The sequence below is a fragment of the Cucurbita pepo genome, chromosome LG07, assembly GCF_002806865.2.
Source record: "Cucurbita pepo subsp. pepo cultivar mu-cu-16 chromosome LG07, ASM280686v2, whole genome shotgun sequence".
NCBI lineage: Eukaryota > Viridiplantae > Streptophyta > Magnoliopsida > Cucurbitales > Cucurbitaceae > Cucurbita > Cucurbita pepo.
This window is the reverse complement of record NC_036644.1, coordinates 1-21,983: the sequence shown is the minus strand read 5'-3', so window position 1 is coordinate 21,983 and position 21,983 is coordinate 1. Positions and strand designations below refer to the sequence as shown.

The window sequence follows — 21,983 nt, the reverse complement described above, 5'->3', positions numbered from 1 at the left end:
TTTTATTAATAACCTAAAATTTTTATAAATTTTTATAATTTGAAACAAAATTATATAATAAAAACAAAACGGTGTTGAGAATTATTTCGAAATTATAAATTTATAACGAGGTAGATGGGTCCCCTTTTGACCGTTGTGTAACGTTACAAAGTCCGAAATTCAAAAAAGTTGGGCTTTTTCCTGTATGGCCTTCCGTTGCCAACGGCCACTTCCATCATTCTCGTCCATGAAAGAAAGTGAGAGAAGTCGAAAATATTGAATTGTAATTGGGATTTGAAGTAAAAGAATCTGGAGCATTGAGTCGTTCCTTATTTCTTTGAAGTTCTTTTAATGGCGACTCTGGCACCAGGAGTTCTGGTAAAGCTTCTAGATGGAATGAGTTCGGGGGTGAAACCCACGAGCGATCACCGCAGCTCCCTGTTACAGGTTACGGACATTGTGCCTGCAGATCTGGACGAGAAAAACCTGTGGCCAAAGCATGGATTCTATATCAAGGTGTCGGATTCTTCGCACTCGATCTACGTGAGTCTGCCTTCGGATCAGGGTGATTTCGTTTTGAGCAACAAAATGCAGCTAGGTCAGTTTATTTACGTGGATAAATTGGAACCTGGGTCCCCCGTCCCAGTGGTGAAAGGCGCAAAGCCACTCCCTGGGCGACACCCTCTGGTGGGAACACCAGAACCTCTGATGGGTTTGAGAGAGAAAGGGGAGAAATGTGATGAAAAGTCCAAGGCAAAGGGGTCGGTTCCGAGGCGGGGTTCTTGGGGAACAGGGATGATCCATGGAGATGGGTATTCTTCACCCATGATTCTGAAGCCCGTTCCCCTGGACTTTGACCAGTGTACGCCCGTGAAGGAGCGAATCATGTCTCCCATGGTTAAGGGAAAAAGCGGAATCCGGTCTTCCTTTGGTGGTGGGCTGTTGGCTAAAATTGAAAGCCCTGCTCCTTCAATTCTTAGGAAAAGCTGTGCATCCATTTCCAAATTCCCTAGAAGCAAGAGCGTGTGCGAGCGAGATCCAAGGATTTCATCACCAGCTTCCTTCAACTCAGCTGTAGGTATACAAAATGTTAAACTGTCAAGCGCTGCTGTTGTCTGTTGAGTGTTATCTGTGGGCCTCTCAAACATATTATCTATCTTCATTTTCATCTCATCACTTTCTTTGGCTGGTTTGTTCTTGCAGCAAAGAAGAGCACCACTCCACCTCCAAGTCTGCGGAATCAAAGGACCTCCAGGATTGATGCCTCCCCCATGCTGAATAGTTCTCGGTATGGCCCTTCAGACTCTGATGATAGCGGCACCATTCTTCCCATTAACTTACCAGGAAAACTCAGCATATTAGGCAAGGTGAATGAACGAAAATTAATTCCTTCTGAATTCCAGTTGGTTGATGGTGCTCCTAAATCCTAATAATGCATCATCTTATGATAACAAACAACGTTTATCAGGAAGCTGTGCAGCAGAGAGATACAGCGCAGAAGATTGCCCTCCAATCCTTGAGAGGGGCTACTGCCACGGACGCTTTAGTTAGATCCCTCAGGTACACCCACTCGCACTTTCACCCACTCTCATCACTGACTTGCTCTAAGATAAGATGGATATTTTGTTGTATGTATGTAGGATGCTTTCTAGGTTGAGTAAATCAGCTAGAGCCGACGCTCCTGCCAACTGTTTCGACAAGTTCCTTGAATTCCACCAGCAAATCATGCAGGCAGTGAGTGATATGGTGTCGGTTCAAGCCGCTACTGAACTGGCTCAGAACCAGAATTTCATAAAGCAACAACAGCAGCAGCAGGAACAAGAATCTCCCTCCTCCTCCATACTAAGTGAGATCACACCCAACTCCAGCAATCCTGAATCAAGTTTATCCAAAAAAAGGTGTGGTTTGTACAAGTCAGTGGCGACTTGTGCTTGTCCGGAGAGAAGCGAGCAGAGGATAAAGACTAACTTTGGGAAAGTCGTGATACCGAGGGAGCAGAAAGCATCATCATCATCATCATCAACATCAACATCTGTTGGGGAGAATGATGAAAATCAGAAGCCACCTATGGCAATGGCAATGGCAATGCCATCATGGTCCAGCAGCAGTAGCTTGAGCGACACAATCAAACTGGGAAAGGAGATTGAAAGGGAAGCTGGCAAGTGGTTTATGGAGTTCATAGAGAAAGCATTGGAAGCGGGCATGAAGAAGAGCAAGGGAGCGGGGGACGAGGATGTGAGGAAAGTTCCTCAGTCTGTATTACTCAAGCTCATCAACTGGGTCGAGGTAGAACAGTGCAACAACAATAACAACAAGGGGGTGCTCCATCCCAGAGCCTTACAAATTGCTCGCAAATTAAGGATCAAGATCAAGAACCCTTGACATTCATACTCTTTCTTCTCTACTTAATTCCAATCTTCCTCCACAAATTCTTGATTTTTTTATTATTACTATTTTGTTGGCTTTTATTAATTCATTATTGTACCTATAATTTGATTTAATTTAACCGTGTTCATTCCTAACTTTTTTGGGGACAGATAATTTAAACTTATTCAACTCAACGGTTCCAGCGGTGGAAGAAGTATATAGGAATTACTGGAGGCACGTGCTAAATCATATTTATCAAAATCCGAAAGAGGGTACAAGAAGAAAAGAGCATATTTATAAAACTAAGGGGAAGTAGAAGAAGAAAAGAGCATATTTATAAAACTAGGGGGAAGTAGAAGCCAATTTGACTCGTTTGCTGTATTCAGCCAAAGCCCATAGCGGATATATGTTTCTGTAAGCTGCATAATGTAACATACAGTTCTTCATGAAAACACCAGTTATTTCCTGTTGAGGAAAATCTCCGTCTTCGGTTTGCGAGTTTATTAACAGCTTAGCTGCACGGTGAAGAGGTGTAGGGTCCCTTTCCGCCTGTTCAGTGTATATTTGGGAAAGGAACCATCATTTATTTCAAATTTCCATAACTGGACATAAATGCTACTTAAATTAAACATCTTAAAAAGATTCAAGCCTACGAACCTGTCCTGAATGAATGAGGGCCATCAAAGCCCACGCTGTATGAACCAAATTGGAGCGCTTTCCTTCAAGGGGCACATATTTCTAGTAATGCAGCCGCACCCACACCCACACCCACCAGTGAGCGCAAATAAAAATGGTATTAAGTTATTAAATAAACAGTTCAAGTGGATGGAGAATAAAATCGAAATTACCTTACTCGGGCAGCAGTGGTAGCTCTCTCCCCAACCACCATCTGGCATCTGAATATTCAAAAGGAAATGTACGCCTTTGCGAATGGCTGCGCAGTTGTTAAAAGTTTTGGCGGCAGCCACCAGACCGCCAAGTGCGAACCAGCAACCATACGTAAAGCAAACTCCCCAGTTACCGTACCAAGAGCCATCGGGCATTTGTATATCTTGAAGGTAGCGTACAGCGTTTTGAATGAAGTTGTCAATCTCCTTCGTCCGGTGCCCTGGGTGTAGCTTCTTGAACAATATCAGTGCCTGGATTGCCGATGCTGTGCACTCTACATACTCGTGCTCAATCACTATGTCTGCAAAGAACTCCGTCGGATTCAGCATCTGCCACCGCACCGTACACCATTCTATTAATTTCAGATCATATATTTCCTTGTCTTCACATTATTCATTCATTCATCGCATTCAAACAGAATTACTTAATAACTTACTTCTAGCCATTTTTGACCGGTTGCAGGTTCCCAGGCTGCCAAACCTCCATTCTTACTCTGCACGTGTAGCGGATACACAATATTGATTTTGTTTCGTGGAGAGAGATCATATTTAATTTAAATTAAACACGCATAGGCGGAGAGATCATTTTTTTTCTTTTCTTTTTTTCATTTTTAACCTTGATTGAAGGAGGAGATTGTGGAATAGAAGGAGACTAGGAGAGTATAGAAGAAGAGGATATTTTTTAAACAAAATAGAAATTATTTTAAACTATTTTGAAAATGTGATGATATTATTGAATGTTTTGAGAGTTATCTTGAAACATTTTCTATAATTTAACCTTTCTTCTAACCTGTAAAGAAAGTAAGACATTCACGGAATCGTATAACCTCTGAGCTTCCATTTTGTCGCCTACAATCTCTGGGCGCATCAGTGAGAAAAGAAGGCAACACTGGGAGCATGCAATTGAAGATTAATCAACATATATAAGATGTTTGTAAAGCAGATTCTACGTTTAAGCTGAATTTATTAGTTTTTATATGCACAATGCATGTACCTTCAGAGCTTCTGCAGTACAATCAGAAACTTGCCATCCATGATCTTGATCAGAGAAAGTCCAAGATCCTTTCGAAATATGTCGATGCATGGTCTTGAAGTTACCAGAGGGGTTGTCCTTAACCTGAGACTTTTTAATGAAGTCATGTCCTCTGGCTAATACAGGTCCAATTTCGTCTGCCATATCAGCCGCAAGCAAAGCTTGGATGGCAAAACCCGTATCCCACTCTTGACTACCAAAACTCTGCATCTTCATACCGTCTTCAGCAACCCATATGTAATCGGGGATCCTTGCCAAATGCTTTTTGAAGTAATCCCCATCAGGATCTTCCACCCAACAAGCTAGCATACAGAGTACCTGATACATTTCCAATATCGTCAAACTAACTCTCAATTAATATGATTTTGTAACCTTGGAGTACCGCATATTGCTTTACCTTTTCAACACAACCAATGGTAATGTATCGACTGTTGTCATCTTCGTAATGGATATGCTTCATGGTGACTTGAAGAGCCTTCTCCCTAACCAGCTTGTTGAATGGCCAACGAGTAAGAAGCGGCTCAGTGCAGATGTAAAGGCTATCCCATAGTAGATCTTGCATCAAGGGATGCGGGTAGTATACATCCTCCTGCATATCCAGATTTGCATTCACGTAGTGTAACTGCCTACAAAGTAAATAGATTGAATTAAACAAATTATATAAACCTTTGTACACAGATGTCGGGTCTTCTTCCAGTTTATCTCATCAAAAGGTTGGGCGTGAAGTTCCAGTCTCAATTCTTGTATGAGTGGGGTGATTTGGCACACAAATCTTTTTCCATACAAGTAGGACATGGGCATATAAACCATTCGACAATAGCACCACATTTTTGCTGCACCAATTTTCATACGTACTAATTAATATTTAATCAATAAGACTACAGATGAGCAATGAACTCAAGCAGCATGCGCAAAATTCAAACCTGGGTGCATTGGTAGAAACGAAGGGACTAACCAAAACTCTGGCGGCATTGGGTTGCTTCCAGCCCAATCATAAACACCAAGTATCTGTTTTCATTTTAAGTAAGCACGCAGCAAACTAATTAATGGGGAAGACAACTATAGGTATGAAATACTCACACACTTTATCAAGACCATTTACAAAATAGAAACTATATTGCTGGGGATTTCTTGGGATGATAGGGGNGACCATTTACAAAATAGAAACTATATTGCTGGGGATTTCTTGGAATGATAGGGTNAATGGGGAAGACAACTATAGGTATGAAATACTCACACACTTTATCAAGACCATTTACAAAATAGAAACTATATTGCTGGGGATTTCTTGGGATGATAGGGGGAAGGATATTATACTAGATGATAGGTAATCAATTCCTAAAATTTCTCAACTTAAAGTTTTTTTATTAAAGTATCTTAATCATTTATCTAAATTTATTCCTAAAATTCCTAAATCATTTTCGGCTTTACCCGTTAGTAATGATATTTTAACCCTCCCCTGGCACTACTCTCTCATAAAATGTGGGTAAGTATTCAACTCTTTTGTAGACAAGTCTACCACTTAGTCATCCCCGTATTCTTCCTTCAAGACTTTGTCTCTAATAAAATGGCAGGGTATCTCCACATGCTTTGTTCTGCCATGAAACATCAAATTTTCTACTAGACGAATCACAGGTTGATTGTCGCATTGAAGTGGTATCGAATAGTCAACTTTCTGGTGCCAATTTTTTATCAGAAGTTTCAGCCATGTACATTCCTGGGCTGCTCTCGCCACTTCTTTGTACTCTGCTTCTCTAGTTGACAATGATCTAGTTGGTTGTTTTTTGTTACACCAAGAAATTGGTCTCGAACTAAGCTTGAACACATACCCGGTGCTTGACCTTCGAGTATCGTCATATCGTTTGACATATCTCAAGGTCCGTCGGGCCGCATCCAAATGAGGCTTCTTTAGACTTCGCATATACGGACTAATGACTCCAACTGGTTAGTTCATGAAGATCCTCCTGGTCCAACTCTCCATGCATGAAAATATTCTTCATATCCATCTGCCAAAATTTCCAATATTTATTTATCAGAAGTATCGGAGGAACCTGTACGATAGTTATCTTCGCCACTGGACAAAACGTTTCATCATAGTCTAGTCCATATTCTTGAGAGAACCCTCGAGCTACATATTGAGTCTTGTATCTTTCGATTGATCCATCCAAGAGACACATTATTTCGTAAGCCCACTTGCAAGAGATGGATTTGACATCTTTTGGTCTTGGTATTAGTTCACAAGTTTGATTTTGCTCAAGGGCTATAATTTCTTCCTCCATCGCTTTCTCCCAAGCTAGAGTTTTATGATACTTCTTCATATGTCTCCACATCATTAACTTCGTCTTCTACTGCGTTGGCATACTCTGGAGTTGGCTTTAGGATTATTTTTTAATGTCTGAGTTGTTGAGGTGTCATTTCATTTTCATTAGGTTCACTTAGTTGAGTCAATTCTTGCTCACCAACACTAGTGTCACTTGAATCTTTAGGCACATCAGCACTTAAGCAAATGTGTGCAGTTTGCTCCCCCGTCTTATGTGGAAGAATCTCTTCAGTTTGCTCCCCCGTGTTCTATAGAAGAATTTCTTAAGTTTGCTCAAGGCCTGGTTATACTTCCTCCTCTGAGGGCAACTCCTCTTCCATTGCACCACTTTGATCATCAATCATGTGGTTTGAGCGAATCAATGATCCAATCATTCTCATAATCGATATGGTCTCCCATCATTGCCATGAGTGCTAGCTCATCTTCTTCTATGGCATAGAGTACCTCTGCATCCCATTCCTCCTCCATCTCCATGTTGGAGGATGCCACATTGCTTTCGACAGATTTTTTCTTGGACCAACCATCTCTGGACAGGTGACCCTTCTTCCCACAATTGTAGCAAATGCTCTCAAATCATTTTCTTTGAGAACTTTGGTTGTCATTCTTTTGAGTTCTCACAGGTTGGGCAGTTCCTTGGTGACTTCTTCTTTTGTCACCATTGTATTCACGTTTGGTAGACGGCCTATTATTGCTCCGACTTTCACTTGTGTAGAGTGCTTCTTCTTCACCCTTTAATGTGATGCCTCCCATTTGTTTAGCCATAGCTTCTTGGCTGGCAAACAAATTTTCGAACTCTACAAGTGATGGTTGAGTGAGCCATCCTTGTACAACAATAATGAAGCTTCGATAGTCTGGTCGCAATCCGTGGATTATGATCCTCTTCATTCGATCTTCTCCAATTGCGAACTTTGGGTCTAGTTCAGTAATCTCCCGACAAATCGACTTACCTTATGGAAGTACTGAGCAATTGTCATGTCACGCAATTGACAACAACTCGTTCTCCAAAAGTTGTAGTCTCGTATCGTTCTTCTTTGAGAACAACATCACGAATGTGTCCCGTACTTCTTTCGGTGTCTTGTCATCCCAAATATGCTCTAACATCCCTTCTTCGATTGTGGTCTTCAGGGCAAACATTACTTTGTCTGCTTTGATTCTCCATTTGTGCAAGGCGCCATTAGAATCATCCTCTGGCGGCATAGTTTTGCGCCCGTCAACGATCTCTCAAAGATCATGTCCTTGTAAACAGGACATCATGCATGTTGCCCACGTGTTGTAGTTGTTGTTGTTGAGTTTCTTGATTCCTCCAACAATTTGAAAATCACCCATCGTATTGGCTATACCTCAGTAATACCAAACAAGCTCTTTCGACACAAGACTTGCCGAGTCACAGACTACTCACGACACAAAAGAAACTCACTCACTACTAATCTTAAGAAATCATTTCTGATGTGGAAGATCAAACAAAGCTATAACCACAGAGCATACTAAGAATTTCAAGAGATCTAACCTTTACCTTGGTCTGATACCAAATTATTGAACACAACTCTATGTGGGAAACACTCGCACACCTTATTAAGACCAATCGAGAGATTTACAAAACACTCTAGAAACTACTACACTTCATATTGATTGAGATTTCTTGGGATGATAAACTAGGTAGGGTGGAGGGTATTTATACTCATATAGGTAATCAATTCCTAAAATTTCTAAATCTAAATTATTTACTTAAATTTATTCTTAAAATTCCTAAATCATTTTCGTAAATTTATTTCTAAAATTCTAAATCATTTTCTTAAATGAGTAGCTATTGTGCTAAACACTATTGGACTAGTGATATTAAGCTAAGCTGGCAGTGAATTGAATCAACGATAATTAACTAACTAATCAGCTAGCTAGAATGGAGAAATTAGTAGTAATGCGTGTGTGTGTAAATGATACTGACCGAGAGCCACGTCTTTCCCCAAGAGGGTATGTAGGTGACACTACCATGGTCAAGAATCCACTTGCGGCCTCTAGCACAAGCATTGTTGAGACCACCATCTGGGCCCTCTCCAAGAATACGCATACAGATATAGCTGAGAGCAGTGCAGAACATGGTGCTATGGCCCTCTATATGCAATCCCCACCCACCATCTTCGTTTTGATGGCAGTATATGTATCTAAGTATTTCTTTCTTGTGTTCTTCAGGGAATACTTGGTCCAAATGTCCTGTTATGTATAAACACATTACCTGCACACTCCCTTCATTCATTTCAATTCCATTTCCGATTCCATTTCCATATCCTGGCACCTACAGATTTATACTCACCAGCGGTGGAAGGAAGAACAGAGGTCCTGCGTTTTCAGCCGGCCAGTGTCCATCACTTGCTTGCAACGCTGAGTAGAAGTGAACTGCTCTTCTCAATGCTATCCTCGCCTTGTCTTGTGATATTTCCTCCCCCTCCTTTATCTTTACCGCACCAATTTCTTGTTTGAACTTCTTCTCCCTCAGGAACTACCAATTGTTTAAATACATGTATCATCTTCCAAAACATCATAACTCAACCAAAATTGGAAGGTTTCATATATAGATTCCAAAATTTTGGCCTCCATAAAAAAAAGTTGTAGCCCCATCCGCGGAGCTACGATCAGTGTAGTGAGGGAAGGTAAAGTGTGAAGTTAAGAAGGCATTAGTTTATTTACTTACTTGCATTCGCCAAAGGCAGTCGGCACTAGGCTTGACTTTGTAGCGATTCCGGTAGAAATGATGGCGAGCCTCTTCTACTTCTTGTCTCTCTTCCGGTGTCCCTGCTTCCGGATCGAATTCCCAAGTTTGTCTCCCTATGAAGTCATTTGTGCTGTATATGTAGGGGTCATTCCCTCCATCCGCAATCTTAAGCCGCCACATACTTGTTTTTTACTTCCGGATCCGCGTTTTGTGTCTGAGCTAGCTCTTCAGATGAAGACATGAACCATGGTTATTTCGGAGGAAACCAGGTATGATGATCAAACGAAACCACTTTCGCATACAAATTAGTGCCGTTCAATAATAGACGCAAGGGATTTAAGACGAAAATGGTAGTAGATGAGTGGATAATAAGTTGTTATACAGTTGCGTAAAGCAAACAGTGAGGCGATCAGAAAAACGAAAGTTCGAGGTGGAAGTCAGATTCTTAATTATATATAAGGTGATAGGTGGTTCAACAATATAAGAGGTCAGTTTGGAGAAAATAAGGAGGAAAAGGAGTTGTAGTTAAGGGTAGTGGATCGGGAATGGAATGCATCAGGGGGAGGGTTGGTTGGGGTGTTCGATGACATTTATGACTGGAGCCTCACCAGTCACAAGTTTTGTGTTTCTCAACGCTCTCTAAGCTATTCCGTACATAAAAACATGTGGATTAACACTGCCCACACAGCTGAAGATACAACAGCTGAAGATACAACAGCTGAAGATACAAGAAAAATACTAATTCATTTTGCCACGCAACATTTTTCCTTCCCTTACTCCTCTTCCTCCAGCTCCATGCTCTAGCGCCCCATCCCTACTCATTGCTGTGCCTTCCCCCTCTTCGTAGTTCGTACTAGGGGTTGGTCCTTCTTTCCTCAAATTTTGGCTCACCCATAAATTTTAAATTTTCACAACTATGAATAATATATTTTTGCCTTAAAACGAAATTCTTACCATTGACAAAAATTCATATGTTTTTTTAGTTCACTCCTCATGTCTTCAATTTTCTATTTCTTTTCATCTTTTTCTTCCTTCATTCCTTAATTGTCTTCTTAACCTCATTCTTTCATTTCTCCGTCTTCAAAACTCTCATTTCTCTTATTCTTTTTCTCTCTTCTTAAAAGATTAGAACTTTAAATGAAAAGAAGAAGTTCATTTTCAAACATATTATAAAATAATTTAACACGAAAAAAAATAATAATAAGGAATTGTTAAGAGCAACTGAAAAAATAAATCAGGATTTTTTTAAGATTAAATTTATTAATACTACTTTTAAAAATTCTGTGAATATGGTACTAACTACTTAGTTGTTTAGTTTACATATAATTATAAGAGTATACTTTAACCAAATTTTTAAAAGATGTTAGGGTATTAATGAATTTTTTAACTCTTTTTTAAGAGTATTAGCGACCCTTTTGATTTTTTATTTATTTATTATTAATTTAGCTTAATAAAAATTTATGTGATTTATATTGATACCTAATAGCTGCAAACTAAGAAAGAACATTGAAAAGGGATAGGAAGAAAGAACAGATAACTATTCTAAACATAACACTTGTTTTTCTGTAACTGAATGATATCCAACATGGAGCTCATTGATGATTTTATTGAAAAGAAACTAAAAAGAAAAAGTATTCACAAATAATTGAAAGCAAAACAACAAAAGAAAGAGCATCGAAATCCAGAAAGGAATCAAAGTCGCAAAATCAGCGTTACACCCAGAGGCCAGAGGCCAAAAGCTAAAGCATGCATATTTTGGATTTCATTTCCATTTCCATCTCCACCTCCAAACGTTTACAGAAAATTCATAATTGGAGAGGGAGGGAGAGAGAGGGAGAGAGAGCGAGAGAGGAGAATTTACCAGGAAGGGTGAATAGACAAAGAATGAAATCCGAAGGTAGAATTACGCACAACCCCATATCTTTATTGGAAGTAGGAGCGTCACGTTTTTCGTGGGATAAACAAGGTTGAACGTTGTATATCACATGACTAACACATTGCTTGCGAATCCAAAAACGTGAAAGCAAAATTATGCCTTACATGTTCTGTCTTTTGGGNTTTTTTTTTTTTTTTTTTTTTTTTTTTTTTTTAAATGTATTAACATCTTTACTGCCTTAATTTACACCTTTGCACACAAATAAATATGTACACACTGCCTAGTGCCTAATCCCTATAATATTCTATAAAGTTGTTTTTGCTCCAACTTGAATATAGATCCAAAGTTTGTGAGAAGAAAAAGTGTGAATGACTATTTACAAAAAAAATAAGGTAAACATCCATGTTCTGAATTCAATTTATGAACAAAGGGCTATGCTATGGGCGAAAAAGTTGTATTGTATTAAGCAGCAGCAGCAGAATAATAGAACAACTGAATTGCTGAATAAGCAGCTAGCGGAAAAATGAATAAGGGAAAGTTAAAAGAAGGAAAATGCCTTGGTTGCTCTGCAGTGTGGGGGTAGACAAGGCATTTGGTTCAAAATGAAGAGCCACAACCTACTCCCCCGATTCAATCCTCATTTTACTCTTGAATCAATAACCTTCTTGGCGAAAGATGGCAAACAGAAAGCTGCTGTGTGAATCTGGATTTCAAATTTATGATTCTAATCAAATGAGGATTGTAAAATCTTTTTTCAAAAACAAAAACGCCCAACAAGATTATGGTACACACCTCAGAATTGTAAAATCTCAAGGGCCCTCTAGACTTGTTAATATCATTAACATCGATTGAATTTATCGGGTGTTTGAAATCAACTGCAGGTCCCTCGGTAGAGCACAGCATAAAACCAATCACTCCACTGGGCCACAAAATTTCAAGGAGAAACAAGGATACCAACTCATATGCGGGGGGGAGGTGGGGGAGTAGCAGTATATTAAGGGGAAACAAGGATATTACTTACATCAACCACCATCTTATATCAATTTCACAGATTCATCAACCACCATCTTATCAATTTCACAGATATCTATCTGCTTAACAGAAGAATGGCGAGAAACTTCACGAAGCACTCCACCATCTCCTCCACCAATAACCAAAACCTTTTCAGAATAATGCAATTATAATCAATAGTAATTATTGAAGAATGCATATGGCCTAAAATTGATTGTGTATAGAAGAGAATCAATCCAAATTTTTTGTACATTTAACAGAAGATTAAAAACCTTAGTCGGATTAGAAATTGAGCAAAGTGGTAGGTGAGCAATCGTTTCTTGGTAAGCACATTCATCTCTCTCAGTCAGCTGGATGACTCCATCCAGAACAAGAACCTTCCCATAAGTTGATGACTACAAAAAGAAAGCATCCCCGTCAGCAAACAGTTGGAATAGAATCAATAACAAGCCAACGAAGAAATATTACAATGCTCCAGTAATTCACACCTGAAAGACCATAACATCCTGATAGTCAGAATTCCCTCGAAATAAAATCTTCTCTACTTTCAATGAATGTGCCTCTCCTGCACAATATTTTCAAGTTTTAAGTATGGACAAGAAAAAAAGTGATACCATCATGGACAAGTTCACGGCATATTTATCCGGTTGATATGTCATTTACCATACATATATATATATATATATAGCTTTATTAGGTATAACGGTAGACTAAGCTATAAATGACAGTGGGCTCCATAACCTAACAATTCTTCACTTGTAGACTGATCTAGTCAACCAAGAATTTCATTCTTAAACGACCATGAGCGCCTTCATGGCACCTACCAAGTGAGGCTTTGCACAACCTCAATATTCCAACATCAATACATTTTGTCAACATGTATGCTGGATTTTTTGCACCCTCTATCTTCTCAAAATACATCACCATCTTCTACTAACCTGCAAGTGAAATGGTATCGCCTTCCGTGTTTTATCTTTAAATGATAGACTAGGTTCCTCACCAACTGTATGACACTCTGACTATCTCTATAAAGAATCTTTTCGTGCTGCTTTTTGCCCAATTCTTCCCAATAGTCAGTCATCCATATCCTCTCATTTCCAGCTTCAGTTATTGCCACGTACTCAGCCTCAGTACAACACATTTTTTAAGCCTAGACATCCCATCCTCCATGGCTTGCTCCCACTTCGTTGTATCCTCCAACTGTAGGGCCTCAACAAAGGGCTCTGGTTCCCTTTCATTAGCAACGGATAGTGTAATGAAGGTACGTACATATCTGGTACTCTGATAGTATTGGATGATCTTCTCAACACCGGTTCAGGTGTCACTTGCTCTACCGCTGGTTCCTCTGCAATAGTCTCAGGAGTTTCTTGAGTATTTGCTACAATATCACTAGGTGATTTTTTTTCGCAACTAAACCTCAACTCCCACTTGCTTCATTATCTTGGAACCTTGCTCCACATCTGATTTCTTAGCAGTAGTCTCAAGAGTTTCATGAGTATCTACTACAACATCACAGGGTGAGTTTCCTTGCGACTCAAGCTCAACTTCCATTTGCTTCGTTGTCTTGGAACCTTGCTCCACATCTAGTTTCTCAACAGTAGTCTTAGGAGTTTCATGAGTATCTGCTACAACATCACTAGGTAAGTTTCCATGCCACTTAAGCTCAACTCCCACTTGCTTCATAGTCTTGGAACTATGCTCCACATCTGTATAGACCATTTCCAACCTCACTTTCTTCAATTCTCTGGTAGTTCTTGTGAAGCTAACTCGTTTCTGTTTGCTCATAACGCAGTTCTCACAACGACCCACATCAACAGATTTCAGACCTTCTAAAACTCCTATCGCAGCCAACATCTTCATTCCTTTCACGCTCATATGTCCAAGTCTATTGTGCCATAGACTTGAATTTGAAGCACTTTCAGCAACAACAACCATATTCATACACCTTGCAGTGGTGTATAAAGTTCCAGATTTTATGCCACGTCCTACCACCATAGCACCTTTCACAATCTTCCACGAACTCTTCTCTAACTCTATTGCATAACCTGTGCTGTCCAACTGACCAATAGAGATCAGATTCTTCTTGAGACTAGGAATATATCTGACATCCTTTAATGTCCACTGATTTCCTGCCGGAGTTTTTATGCAGACATCCCCTTTTCCTTTAATCTCCAAATCTTTGTTGTTGGCAAGATACACCTTTTCAAAATTTCCATACTTGAAATTCCGAAACAACTCTTTATTTGGAGATGAATGAAAAGATGTACCTGAATCCAAAACTCAGGATTCAATTGAACGGTCCACGTTGAGGATTAGAGCATCCCCAATGTCTTCGGCTGAATTTATAGAATCATCATCACCTCCAGATTTGTGATTTTGCTTCCTCTTTGGTCTTGTACAATCGGTTCGAAAGTGACATTTTTCTCCACAATTCCAACACGTTACGTTTGGTCTATTTAAAGATTTTTCTCGGTTCTTTGATTTTGATCGCCCTTTGTTTGGGCTCTTCGGTTTATTTCTTCCCTGTTGGTCAACACTGAGAGCACTACCAGATGAATTTCCAATTTCTCGTTTGCGAATACTTTCGCTGAGAACTACATCTCGAATTTCATCAAACTTCAGTTTATCAGATCCTTGGGAACTGCTGATTGCGGCAACAACAGTATCCCACGACTCGGGTAAAGATGACATCAAAATCAATGCTTTAATTTCATCATCGAAATTAATTTCCACCGAACTCAGTTGACTTACGATCATATTGAATTCATTTATATAATCAAGATCCACCTTCAAACATTTGTAGATTAAACAATCTCCGCATCAAATACACCTTGTTCATAGCCAACGATTTTTCGTACATATTCGACAGCGCCTTCAACAGATCTGACATTGTCTTCTCCTTGTTGAAGTTGAATGCCACATTTCTGGATAGCGTCAACCGTATCAACCCTAACGCTTGTCGATCTTTGAGCTTCCACTGTTCTGTGATCATGGTATCCGGCTTCACTCCCAACAGGGGTTCGTGAAGATCTTTCTGGTACAAATAATCTTCAATCTGCCTTTTTTAGAAATCGAAATCGGATCCATTGAACTTTTCAATTCCAATCTTTAAGCTTTCCATCTTCACAGATCGTGGTGAATTTCACCTAGCTCTGATACCAATTGTTAAGATCGCACAACAACGCACACACTCGATCTAGATGAACACAAAGAACAAGATAGAGAAAATGCAAGGAGAATATTGGCTAAAGGTTTTGTATTGATAATTATATACATGTACCCTAAAAGAGAAAATGTAAGCTCTCTGGAGATATATATGGTTAAACTTAATGAATACAGCTGTCCCGATATAACCATTTATTATATATAACTATGTACCATACATAGACTATTAATAATTTACTTTATACGGTAAACTTTATGGTGCTAAGTATAAATAACAGCAGGCTCCTCACCTAACAATTATTTTAGACTAAACCTATTGATAATTTAAGCTGAGCCTACCATAACAGCAGCAGGCTAAACATATCGATAATTTAAGCTGAACAATAGCAATTATTAGCAACCAAATGAAAGGACGCCACAGAAGAACATAAATTTTAAACAGAGAAACAAGTGACAGAAACCAGCGGAAAACATAAAGCTGGGCTTAGAATACCAATTAAATATAAGCTCGTGCATTTAAGTAGCTAATAAACTGCATCTTCCTATCCCCACGTAGAAGTAAACCACACCAGAGAAGAGTTTAAAATCAGATAAAGCGAAAACACTACGACTCCGAAAGCAGAGAAAGCACAAGTGAATGAGTTCCAAAACTGTGGATGACTTTGGAATAAACACATATTAAGTAAGAGGAGCGAGATTTAGTGGCGAACCCACCAGGCCACATTGGGCTGATCTCGGAGAACCATCCGGGGACGACGGAAGAAATAGAATCAGGTTGTGAAGAGGGTGGAGTTCCATTTTGGTCTTCGTTCCCCGACCTCTTGACAGATAAATCTGAGGCTAAGGCAGAAGAATTATCGGAAGCCATGCGTTGGTAATCCTGTGTGGGCAAAAGGGAAAGATAAGACTAAAGGGAGCCGCTTGGTCGTTGGCCCTTCGAGCACGAGCAAGACGCCCCAGAACTAAGAGGGTGGGGTCGGCTGCTTTGTTATGAAAAAAAGATTGAGAGGGTCACAAGCAGCGAATCTGCTAAAAAAGGACGCATCTTTTAAGCTTTTATATTGGAGCACTTTCCCCCTTTCATTTTTTGCTGACACCGAACTCTCGTAAAGCGTGTCAGTTGCAGGGGGAGGACACATAAAATGATAGGGTTCTCAATTGTGCTTTCGAGTTTGAGGATTTTTCCTCTCCTTTTCTTTTATTTTCTTTCTTTCGAGTTTCGAGTTTGCCTCCCAATTTATTGGAATTTTTCAAATATCTCTGTTTCAATTTCCTTTTGATCACACGATAGAGATGGTAAATCTTCTTCCTATCATCGACCTCCTCTTGCGCTATGGACTTAATACATGAAGAAGTTAATTTAAAAAAAGTTGTATTAATGCTTTTGACATTTGAAGAAGTTATAAAAATACCGTTACATTGAGTTTTAAAGAGGGAAGGGCGGCGGCGGAGATAGCCGAAAGAGGGTGACGGGGGGCGGCGTAGAAAGGGGGAGAGGGAGAGAAAAGGAGGAGGAGAGAGAGAGGGGAGGGGTGATTAATTATCAATTTTTGAAACCTAGGGTTAAGGGAGTTAAGGGTGGCTTTGGGCTTTCTAAGTTGGGCTTGTGGTGAAGTAATAAATGGGATTCATACCTTTAAAAAGTTTAAAAAATAAGACGTTATCTATGTTAGATTGTGTTTAGAGTTTGAAAAGTACCCTTCTAATAATAATAATAATTATTATTATTATTTTGTGGAAAATGTTAAAATTAGAGTTGAGAAAATAAGATGTTATCTATGTTAGATTGTGTTTAGAGCTTGAAAAGTACCCTTCTAATTAAGTTTTTTTCTTTTTTAAAAACACATCTATCATTTATTTTTTATAAAAAAATATTAAAGTTGGAGTTTTTCTTTTTGTGTGGAAAATGTTAAAATTTCTATGCCTTTCACATCACATGACTATTTTAGGTATAACGCAGTATTAGGAATTTGACTGTATTTTTTAAAAATAGTTCTACAATTTTGTAATCTCCACACCTTTTCTCCATGAATTTTTTACCACTTACACGTTTCCATTTCTGGCTCAACCCTCAGAAAGATTTGAGATCCGTTTTCAGATCATACTTCTCCCCCACTTGAGCTTGTTCCTCTAGTTTTAGTTTCCACCATACCACCCACTATTCTCATATTTTTCTAATTTAATATCTAATATTTATTTAAAAGTTAAGTTGTAGCCCCACATCCCCCTATCCCATATCCCCATATCCCCATATCCCCATCCCCAGGCCCGCATCCGCATCCGCATCCGCATCCGCATCCTTGCGTTTCTCAACTTTGATTCCACTGTCTATTGTCGATTGCGTTGGTGGCCATCCCATCTCTGCTGTGCTGTCCTTTTGATTCTCCTCCAACCACATGCGCCCAGAAAGTGTGAGCTTCAAGCGAGAAAGGGGACACAGTTCAGACTTGAAGATATTTTGCCAAGTCTTTTTCTTCCTCTTTTCTCGGAAATCGCGATATATTTGCCAGTTTGAACTGTTTGTTGATTGGATACCCTTTTGGAGTCAATACGTAGAGCTTATCTATATTTAATTACTTATATCCAAGCCAACACACACACACTGTAAAATCAATCCTTCCAACACCCAGAGCTTATCTATATTTATTTACTTATATCCAAGCCAACACAACCCAGTGCAAAATCAATCCTTCCAACACCCAGAGCTTATCTATATTTAATTACTTATATCCAAGCCAACACAACACAGTGCAAAATCAATCCTTGCAACACCCAGGGCTTATCTATATTTAATTACTTATATCCAAGCCATCACAACACAGTGCAAAATCAGTCCTTCCAACACCCACTTCCCCAGCTTCTCATTGAGTGGATTAGGTTCTCACTGTCTAAAATCGACAGATTTTTTTGTGCTTCTTCGCAATCATGGCGGCTCGGAGGATATCCTCGCTCTTATCTCGTTCCCTTGCTTCTTCACCTGCTCTCCTTTCCAAAGGTAACACCAAGGCAGACACGCCATCTTTTTGTTTTTCCATCGCTCATGATGTCTGTTATTCTCTCTATCTGTTCTAAATTTAAGATTTTGATGAGCCCTTCCTCTGATCTCTGTTTTTACAATCCGCAATCCGAGAGGTGGATCAATTAAGAAGGGCCTATCAGTACTGAGTTTCTATCTCTTTTCGTTGAAAAATTCCATCTTTGACAAGTCCGTGAAGCGTATGAAGGGATCACCCACTTTTGTATTTGTGGGGATTTAATGAGTGTAGAATTTTATGTCCCCCTGTTATTGTGGATCATTATTTTACTATAGCTTTATTTAGATCCTTCATAACTTTTTTATTTGTGACTTCCTTTGGGATTTCGGTGACATAATTTGATGAAGATTCCGATTTCTATTTCTAAGTAAATAGCAGGCATTTAATTCTTTACTTTTATGAATTGGTAACTGCTAATGGCGGATTGGAATTATCGTGATCAGGGAGGAGGCCTTCCGGTGGCAGAACAACTGGCAAATATAGCACCTCCGCTGCTGTTGAGGATCCAATTACTCCATCTGTGAAAGTAAATTACACCCAGCTGCTAATCAACGGACAGTTTGTGGATTCAGTTTCAGGTAACGGACGTGTCCCTCACTGATTCAGAAGGTAGCCATTTTAATTTTGGGCTGTTTCTGTAAATTCAGGAAAAACTTTTCCTACACTGGACCCAAGGACTGGAGAAGTCATTGCGAATGTTGCTGAAGGTGACGCCAGAGATATTGATCTTGCAGTTTCTGCTGCACGCAAGGCATTCGATGATGGGCCTTGGCCTAGAATGACTGCTTATGTGAGTTCATATATTGCCTTATTTAATCTGTCCCATATATCTGATCCTCCTCCACTCAACCGTAGGCTAACAATAATCGATTTACTCATCGGCAGGAAAGGTCAAAGATACTTTTGCGATTTGCCGATTTGGTTGAAAAGCATGCCGATGAAGTTGCAGCACTCGAAACTTGGGACAATGGGAAAACATACGAACAGTCAGCCAAATTGGAAGTCCCAATGTTTGTACGCCTCTTCCGATATTATGCGGGTACGTCTGTCTAGTCGAGGTTTGGCCTTCTAGGCTTTTAGCCCTGTGCGACCTAGCCAAACAATCAATGTGTCAATTAATTTGACTGCACTTATCTCAGGGTGGGCCGATAAGATTCACGGACTCACAGTTCCAGCTGATGGCTCGTATCATGTGCAGACCTTGCACGAACCAATTGGTGTTGCGGGTCAGATTATTCCATGGAACTTTCCTCTGCTCATGTTTGCTTGGAAGGTTGGTCCAGCATTAGCATGTGGGAATACTATTGTTCTGAAGACAGCCGAGCAGACACCTTTGTCTGCTATCTATGTGGCTAAGCTATTGCATGAGGTGATTGGCCAATTAAAACTCTTCTTTCTTTCTTCACACAGGCTTAGGCTATTTGAGTTGAGTTCGTAATTCAATTCCTAAAACTACATTGTATAAAACTCCAGTTATATCTTTTTATGGCAGGCTGGACTTCCTGCGGGCGTTCTCAATATTGTTTCCGGTTATGGACCCACTGCTGGTGCTGCTCTTGCCAGTCATATGGAAGTTGACAAGGTACTCTGTTCTTTCACCCATGTATAACTGCTTTTAACTTTATCACATTATTGCGCAACTCTTGCATTACTTTGGCGTCCAAATTTTTGGCATTGCTCCCGTCTTTTGCAGGGTAAAACCTTATAAAACAACAAGATGTGCAAGTTACTTGTGTAAATGGGTTCTTTCTTGAAAAGTGAAAATTAAGAAATTTGATGCAAAGAAGAACAATAAACACGTCACTATGATCCTTTTGTTTTCCCAGCTTGCTTTTACTGGATCAACCGAAACAGGGCAGATTGTACTTGAACTAGCTGCAAAAAGCAATCTGAAGCCAGTAACTTTGGAGCTTGGTGGAAAATCCCCTTTCATTGTATGTGAGGATGCTGATGTGGATAAGGCTGTCGAGATGGCACACTTTGCTCTCTTCTTCAACCAGGTACGTCAAACAAAATTGAGCATGAAGAAAAACATGTTATGATTATCTTTCATTAAAAAGTAAAACACATGTTCTGTTACAGGGACAATGCTGCTGTGCTGGTTCCCGTACTTTTGTTCATGAAAAAGTGTATGATGAGTTTCTAGAAAAATCAAGGAAACGAGCTGCAAACCGCGTTGTTGGTGATCCATTCCTAGGTGGAATTGAGCAAGGTCCTCAGGTGAGTGAGCTAGAACTAGAATTACTAGTATTTCCTTTTGAACTCCAAGTGAAGCAGCATGTTTTGGGATGCCTTTTGAAGTCCAAGTGAAGCAGCATGTTTTGGGATGCCTTTTTTCATGCTGAAATCATGCACAGGTGGACGGCGAACAATTCAAAAAGATTTTGAAATATATAAAATCTGGGATTGAAGGTGGAGCCACTCTCGAAGCTGGAGGAGAGAGGTTTGGTTCCAAGGGTTACTATGTCCAGCCAACAGTTTTCTCGAACGTCAAGGTCTACCTTTTATTTAGTTTTGTGACCGCCATTTTTACATGGAAATGGAGATTAGTGTGCCTTACATCATTATTCTCTCTCTGTATTAGGATGACATGACAATTGCACAGGAGGAGATTTTTGGTCCTGTACAGACAATCTTGAAATACAAGTAAGTTAGAAGAAAACTAGTATGAGCAATGGAACCGCGATGGATTTATTTATTTATTTATTTTGGTAATTGCAGAGAGGTTGAGGAGGTGATAAGGAGGGCAAATGCTAGTCGCTATGGGCTGGCGGCTGGGGTGTTTACTCAAAATATCGACACAGCCAACAGGCTGACGCGTGCGCTGAGAGTTGGGTCTGTGTGGATCAATTGCTTCGATATATTTGATGCTGCGATTCCTTTTGGTGGGTACAAGATGAGCGGACATGGACGAGAAAAGGGTATTTACAGCCTCAGCAATTATCTGCAAGTGAAGGCTGTTGTCACTCCTTTGAACAACCCTACTTGGCTCTAAGATGCTATCCCCATGCCTTTTCTTTTTCTCCATTTTGTTTCATCGTCGCCAATAAAATATGTGAAGGCAAGATGGCTGTTTAAGCCCTATAATGAATGATAATTTGACAAATGTTGTTTCTGCTTCTATATATGTGCACATGCACGACATAATTTGACAAATGTTGTTTCTGCTTCTATATATGCACATGCACGAACAAGCTCGTTTTGAATCGGCCAATTCTACATATAAACACCACCAATACCATTGCGCAAGTCCATGGTTCTAAACATGGTATCAAAGTAATGTACTTTAACTTAGCCATGTCAATAAATCCTCAAATATCGAACAAAGAATTTGTGAGCCTTGAAGGTGTAGAGTCTAAATTAAGGGGAGGCTCTTCAAGGGATCTATTGGTCTCAGGGGTAGCCCTATAGTATACTTTGGGTTTAGGGTTTCGGGTTTTAGGGGTTTAGGGTTTAGGGTTTAGGGTTTAGGGTTTTAGGGTTTTAGGGTTTTAGGGTTTCAGGGTTTTAGGGTTTCAGGGTTTTAGGGTTTCAGGGTTTCAGGGTTTTAGGGTTTTAGGGTTTTAGGGTTTTAGGGTTTAGGGTTTAGGGTTTAGGGTTTAG

At 39.7% G+C, this 21,983-nt stretch overlaps 4 protein-coding genes across 7 annotated transcripts; 2 read left to right on the top strand and 2 right to left on the bottom strand.

Annotated features, from left to right (window-relative positions):
• The first annotated feature begins 208 nt into the window (after positions 1–208).
• On the top strand, positions 209–2,636 carry LOC111798891. Of its 2 annotated transcripts, XM_023682238.1 has the most exons (5): positions 209–1,057; positions 1,183–1,346; positions 1,448–1,539; positions 1,620–2,265; positions 2,517–2,636. In XM_023682238.1, exons 1-5 carry the CDS (start codon positions 331–333, stop codon positions 2,523–2,525), a joined length of 1,638 nt encoding a protein of 545 aa, XP_023538006.1. In that variant the 5' UTR covers positions 209–330; the 3' UTR covers positions 2,526–2,636. The 2 variants fall into 2 exon arrangements, with proteins under 2 accessions (XP_023538006.1, XP_023538005.1); XM_023682237.1 differs by lacking the exon at positions 2,517–2,636 and having other exon boundaries at positions 1,620–2,511.
• On the bottom strand, positions 2,566–9,885 carry LOC111798890 (beta-amyrin synthase-like). Its single transcript, XM_023682236.1, has 12 exons — positions 9,273–9,885; positions 8,895–9,080; positions 8,529–8,816; positions 5,190–5,274; positions 4,933–5,099; positions 4,664–4,855; positions 4,228–4,584; positions 4,024–4,122; positions 3,671–3,727; positions 3,195–3,563; positions 3,004–3,084; positions 2,566–2,895 (listed from the first exon to the last, which is right to left on the bottom strand). The coding sequence occupies exons 1-12, from the start codon at positions 9,471–9,473 to the stop codon at positions 2,689–2,691; spliced, it is 2,289 nt and encodes a 762-aa protein (XP_023538004.1). The 5' UTR covers positions 9,474–9,885; the 3' UTR covers positions 2,566–2,688.
• Positions 9,886–11,521: 1,636 nt separating this feature from the next.
• On the bottom strand, positions 11,522–16,670 carry LOC111798004 (spermidine synthase 1-like; the record flags this gene model as incomplete). 3 transcript variants are annotated; one of them, XM_023680939.1, is given in 6 exon segments in its annotated part: positions 11,522–11,872; positions 11,962–12,088; positions 12,191–12,329; positions 12,453–12,575; positions 12,669–12,745; positions 16,060–16,670. In XM_023680939.1, coding segments are annotated over 4 exon segments (480 nt in total). In that variant the 3' UTR covers positions 11,522–11,872; positions 11,962–12,088; positions 12,191–12,203.
• A 1,305-nt stretch (positions 16,671–17,975) lies between these two features.
• LOC111798692 (aldehyde dehydrogenase family 2 member B7, mitochondrial-like) lies at positions 17,976–21,536 on the top strand. Its single transcript, XM_023681994.1, has 11 exons — positions 17,976–18,340; positions 18,824–18,958; positions 19,028–19,170; positions 19,266–19,419; positions 19,520–19,749; positions 19,873–19,962; positions 20,207–20,380; positions 20,463–20,600; positions 20,738–20,875; positions 20,965–21,026; positions 21,102–21,536. Exons 1-11 carry the CDS (start codon positions 18,271–18,273, stop codon positions 21,373–21,375), a joined length of 1,608 nt encoding a protein of 535 aa, XP_023537762.1. The 5' UTR covers positions 17,976–18,270; the 3' UTR covers positions 21,376–21,536.
• Positions 21,537–21,983: the final 447 nt, after the last annotated feature.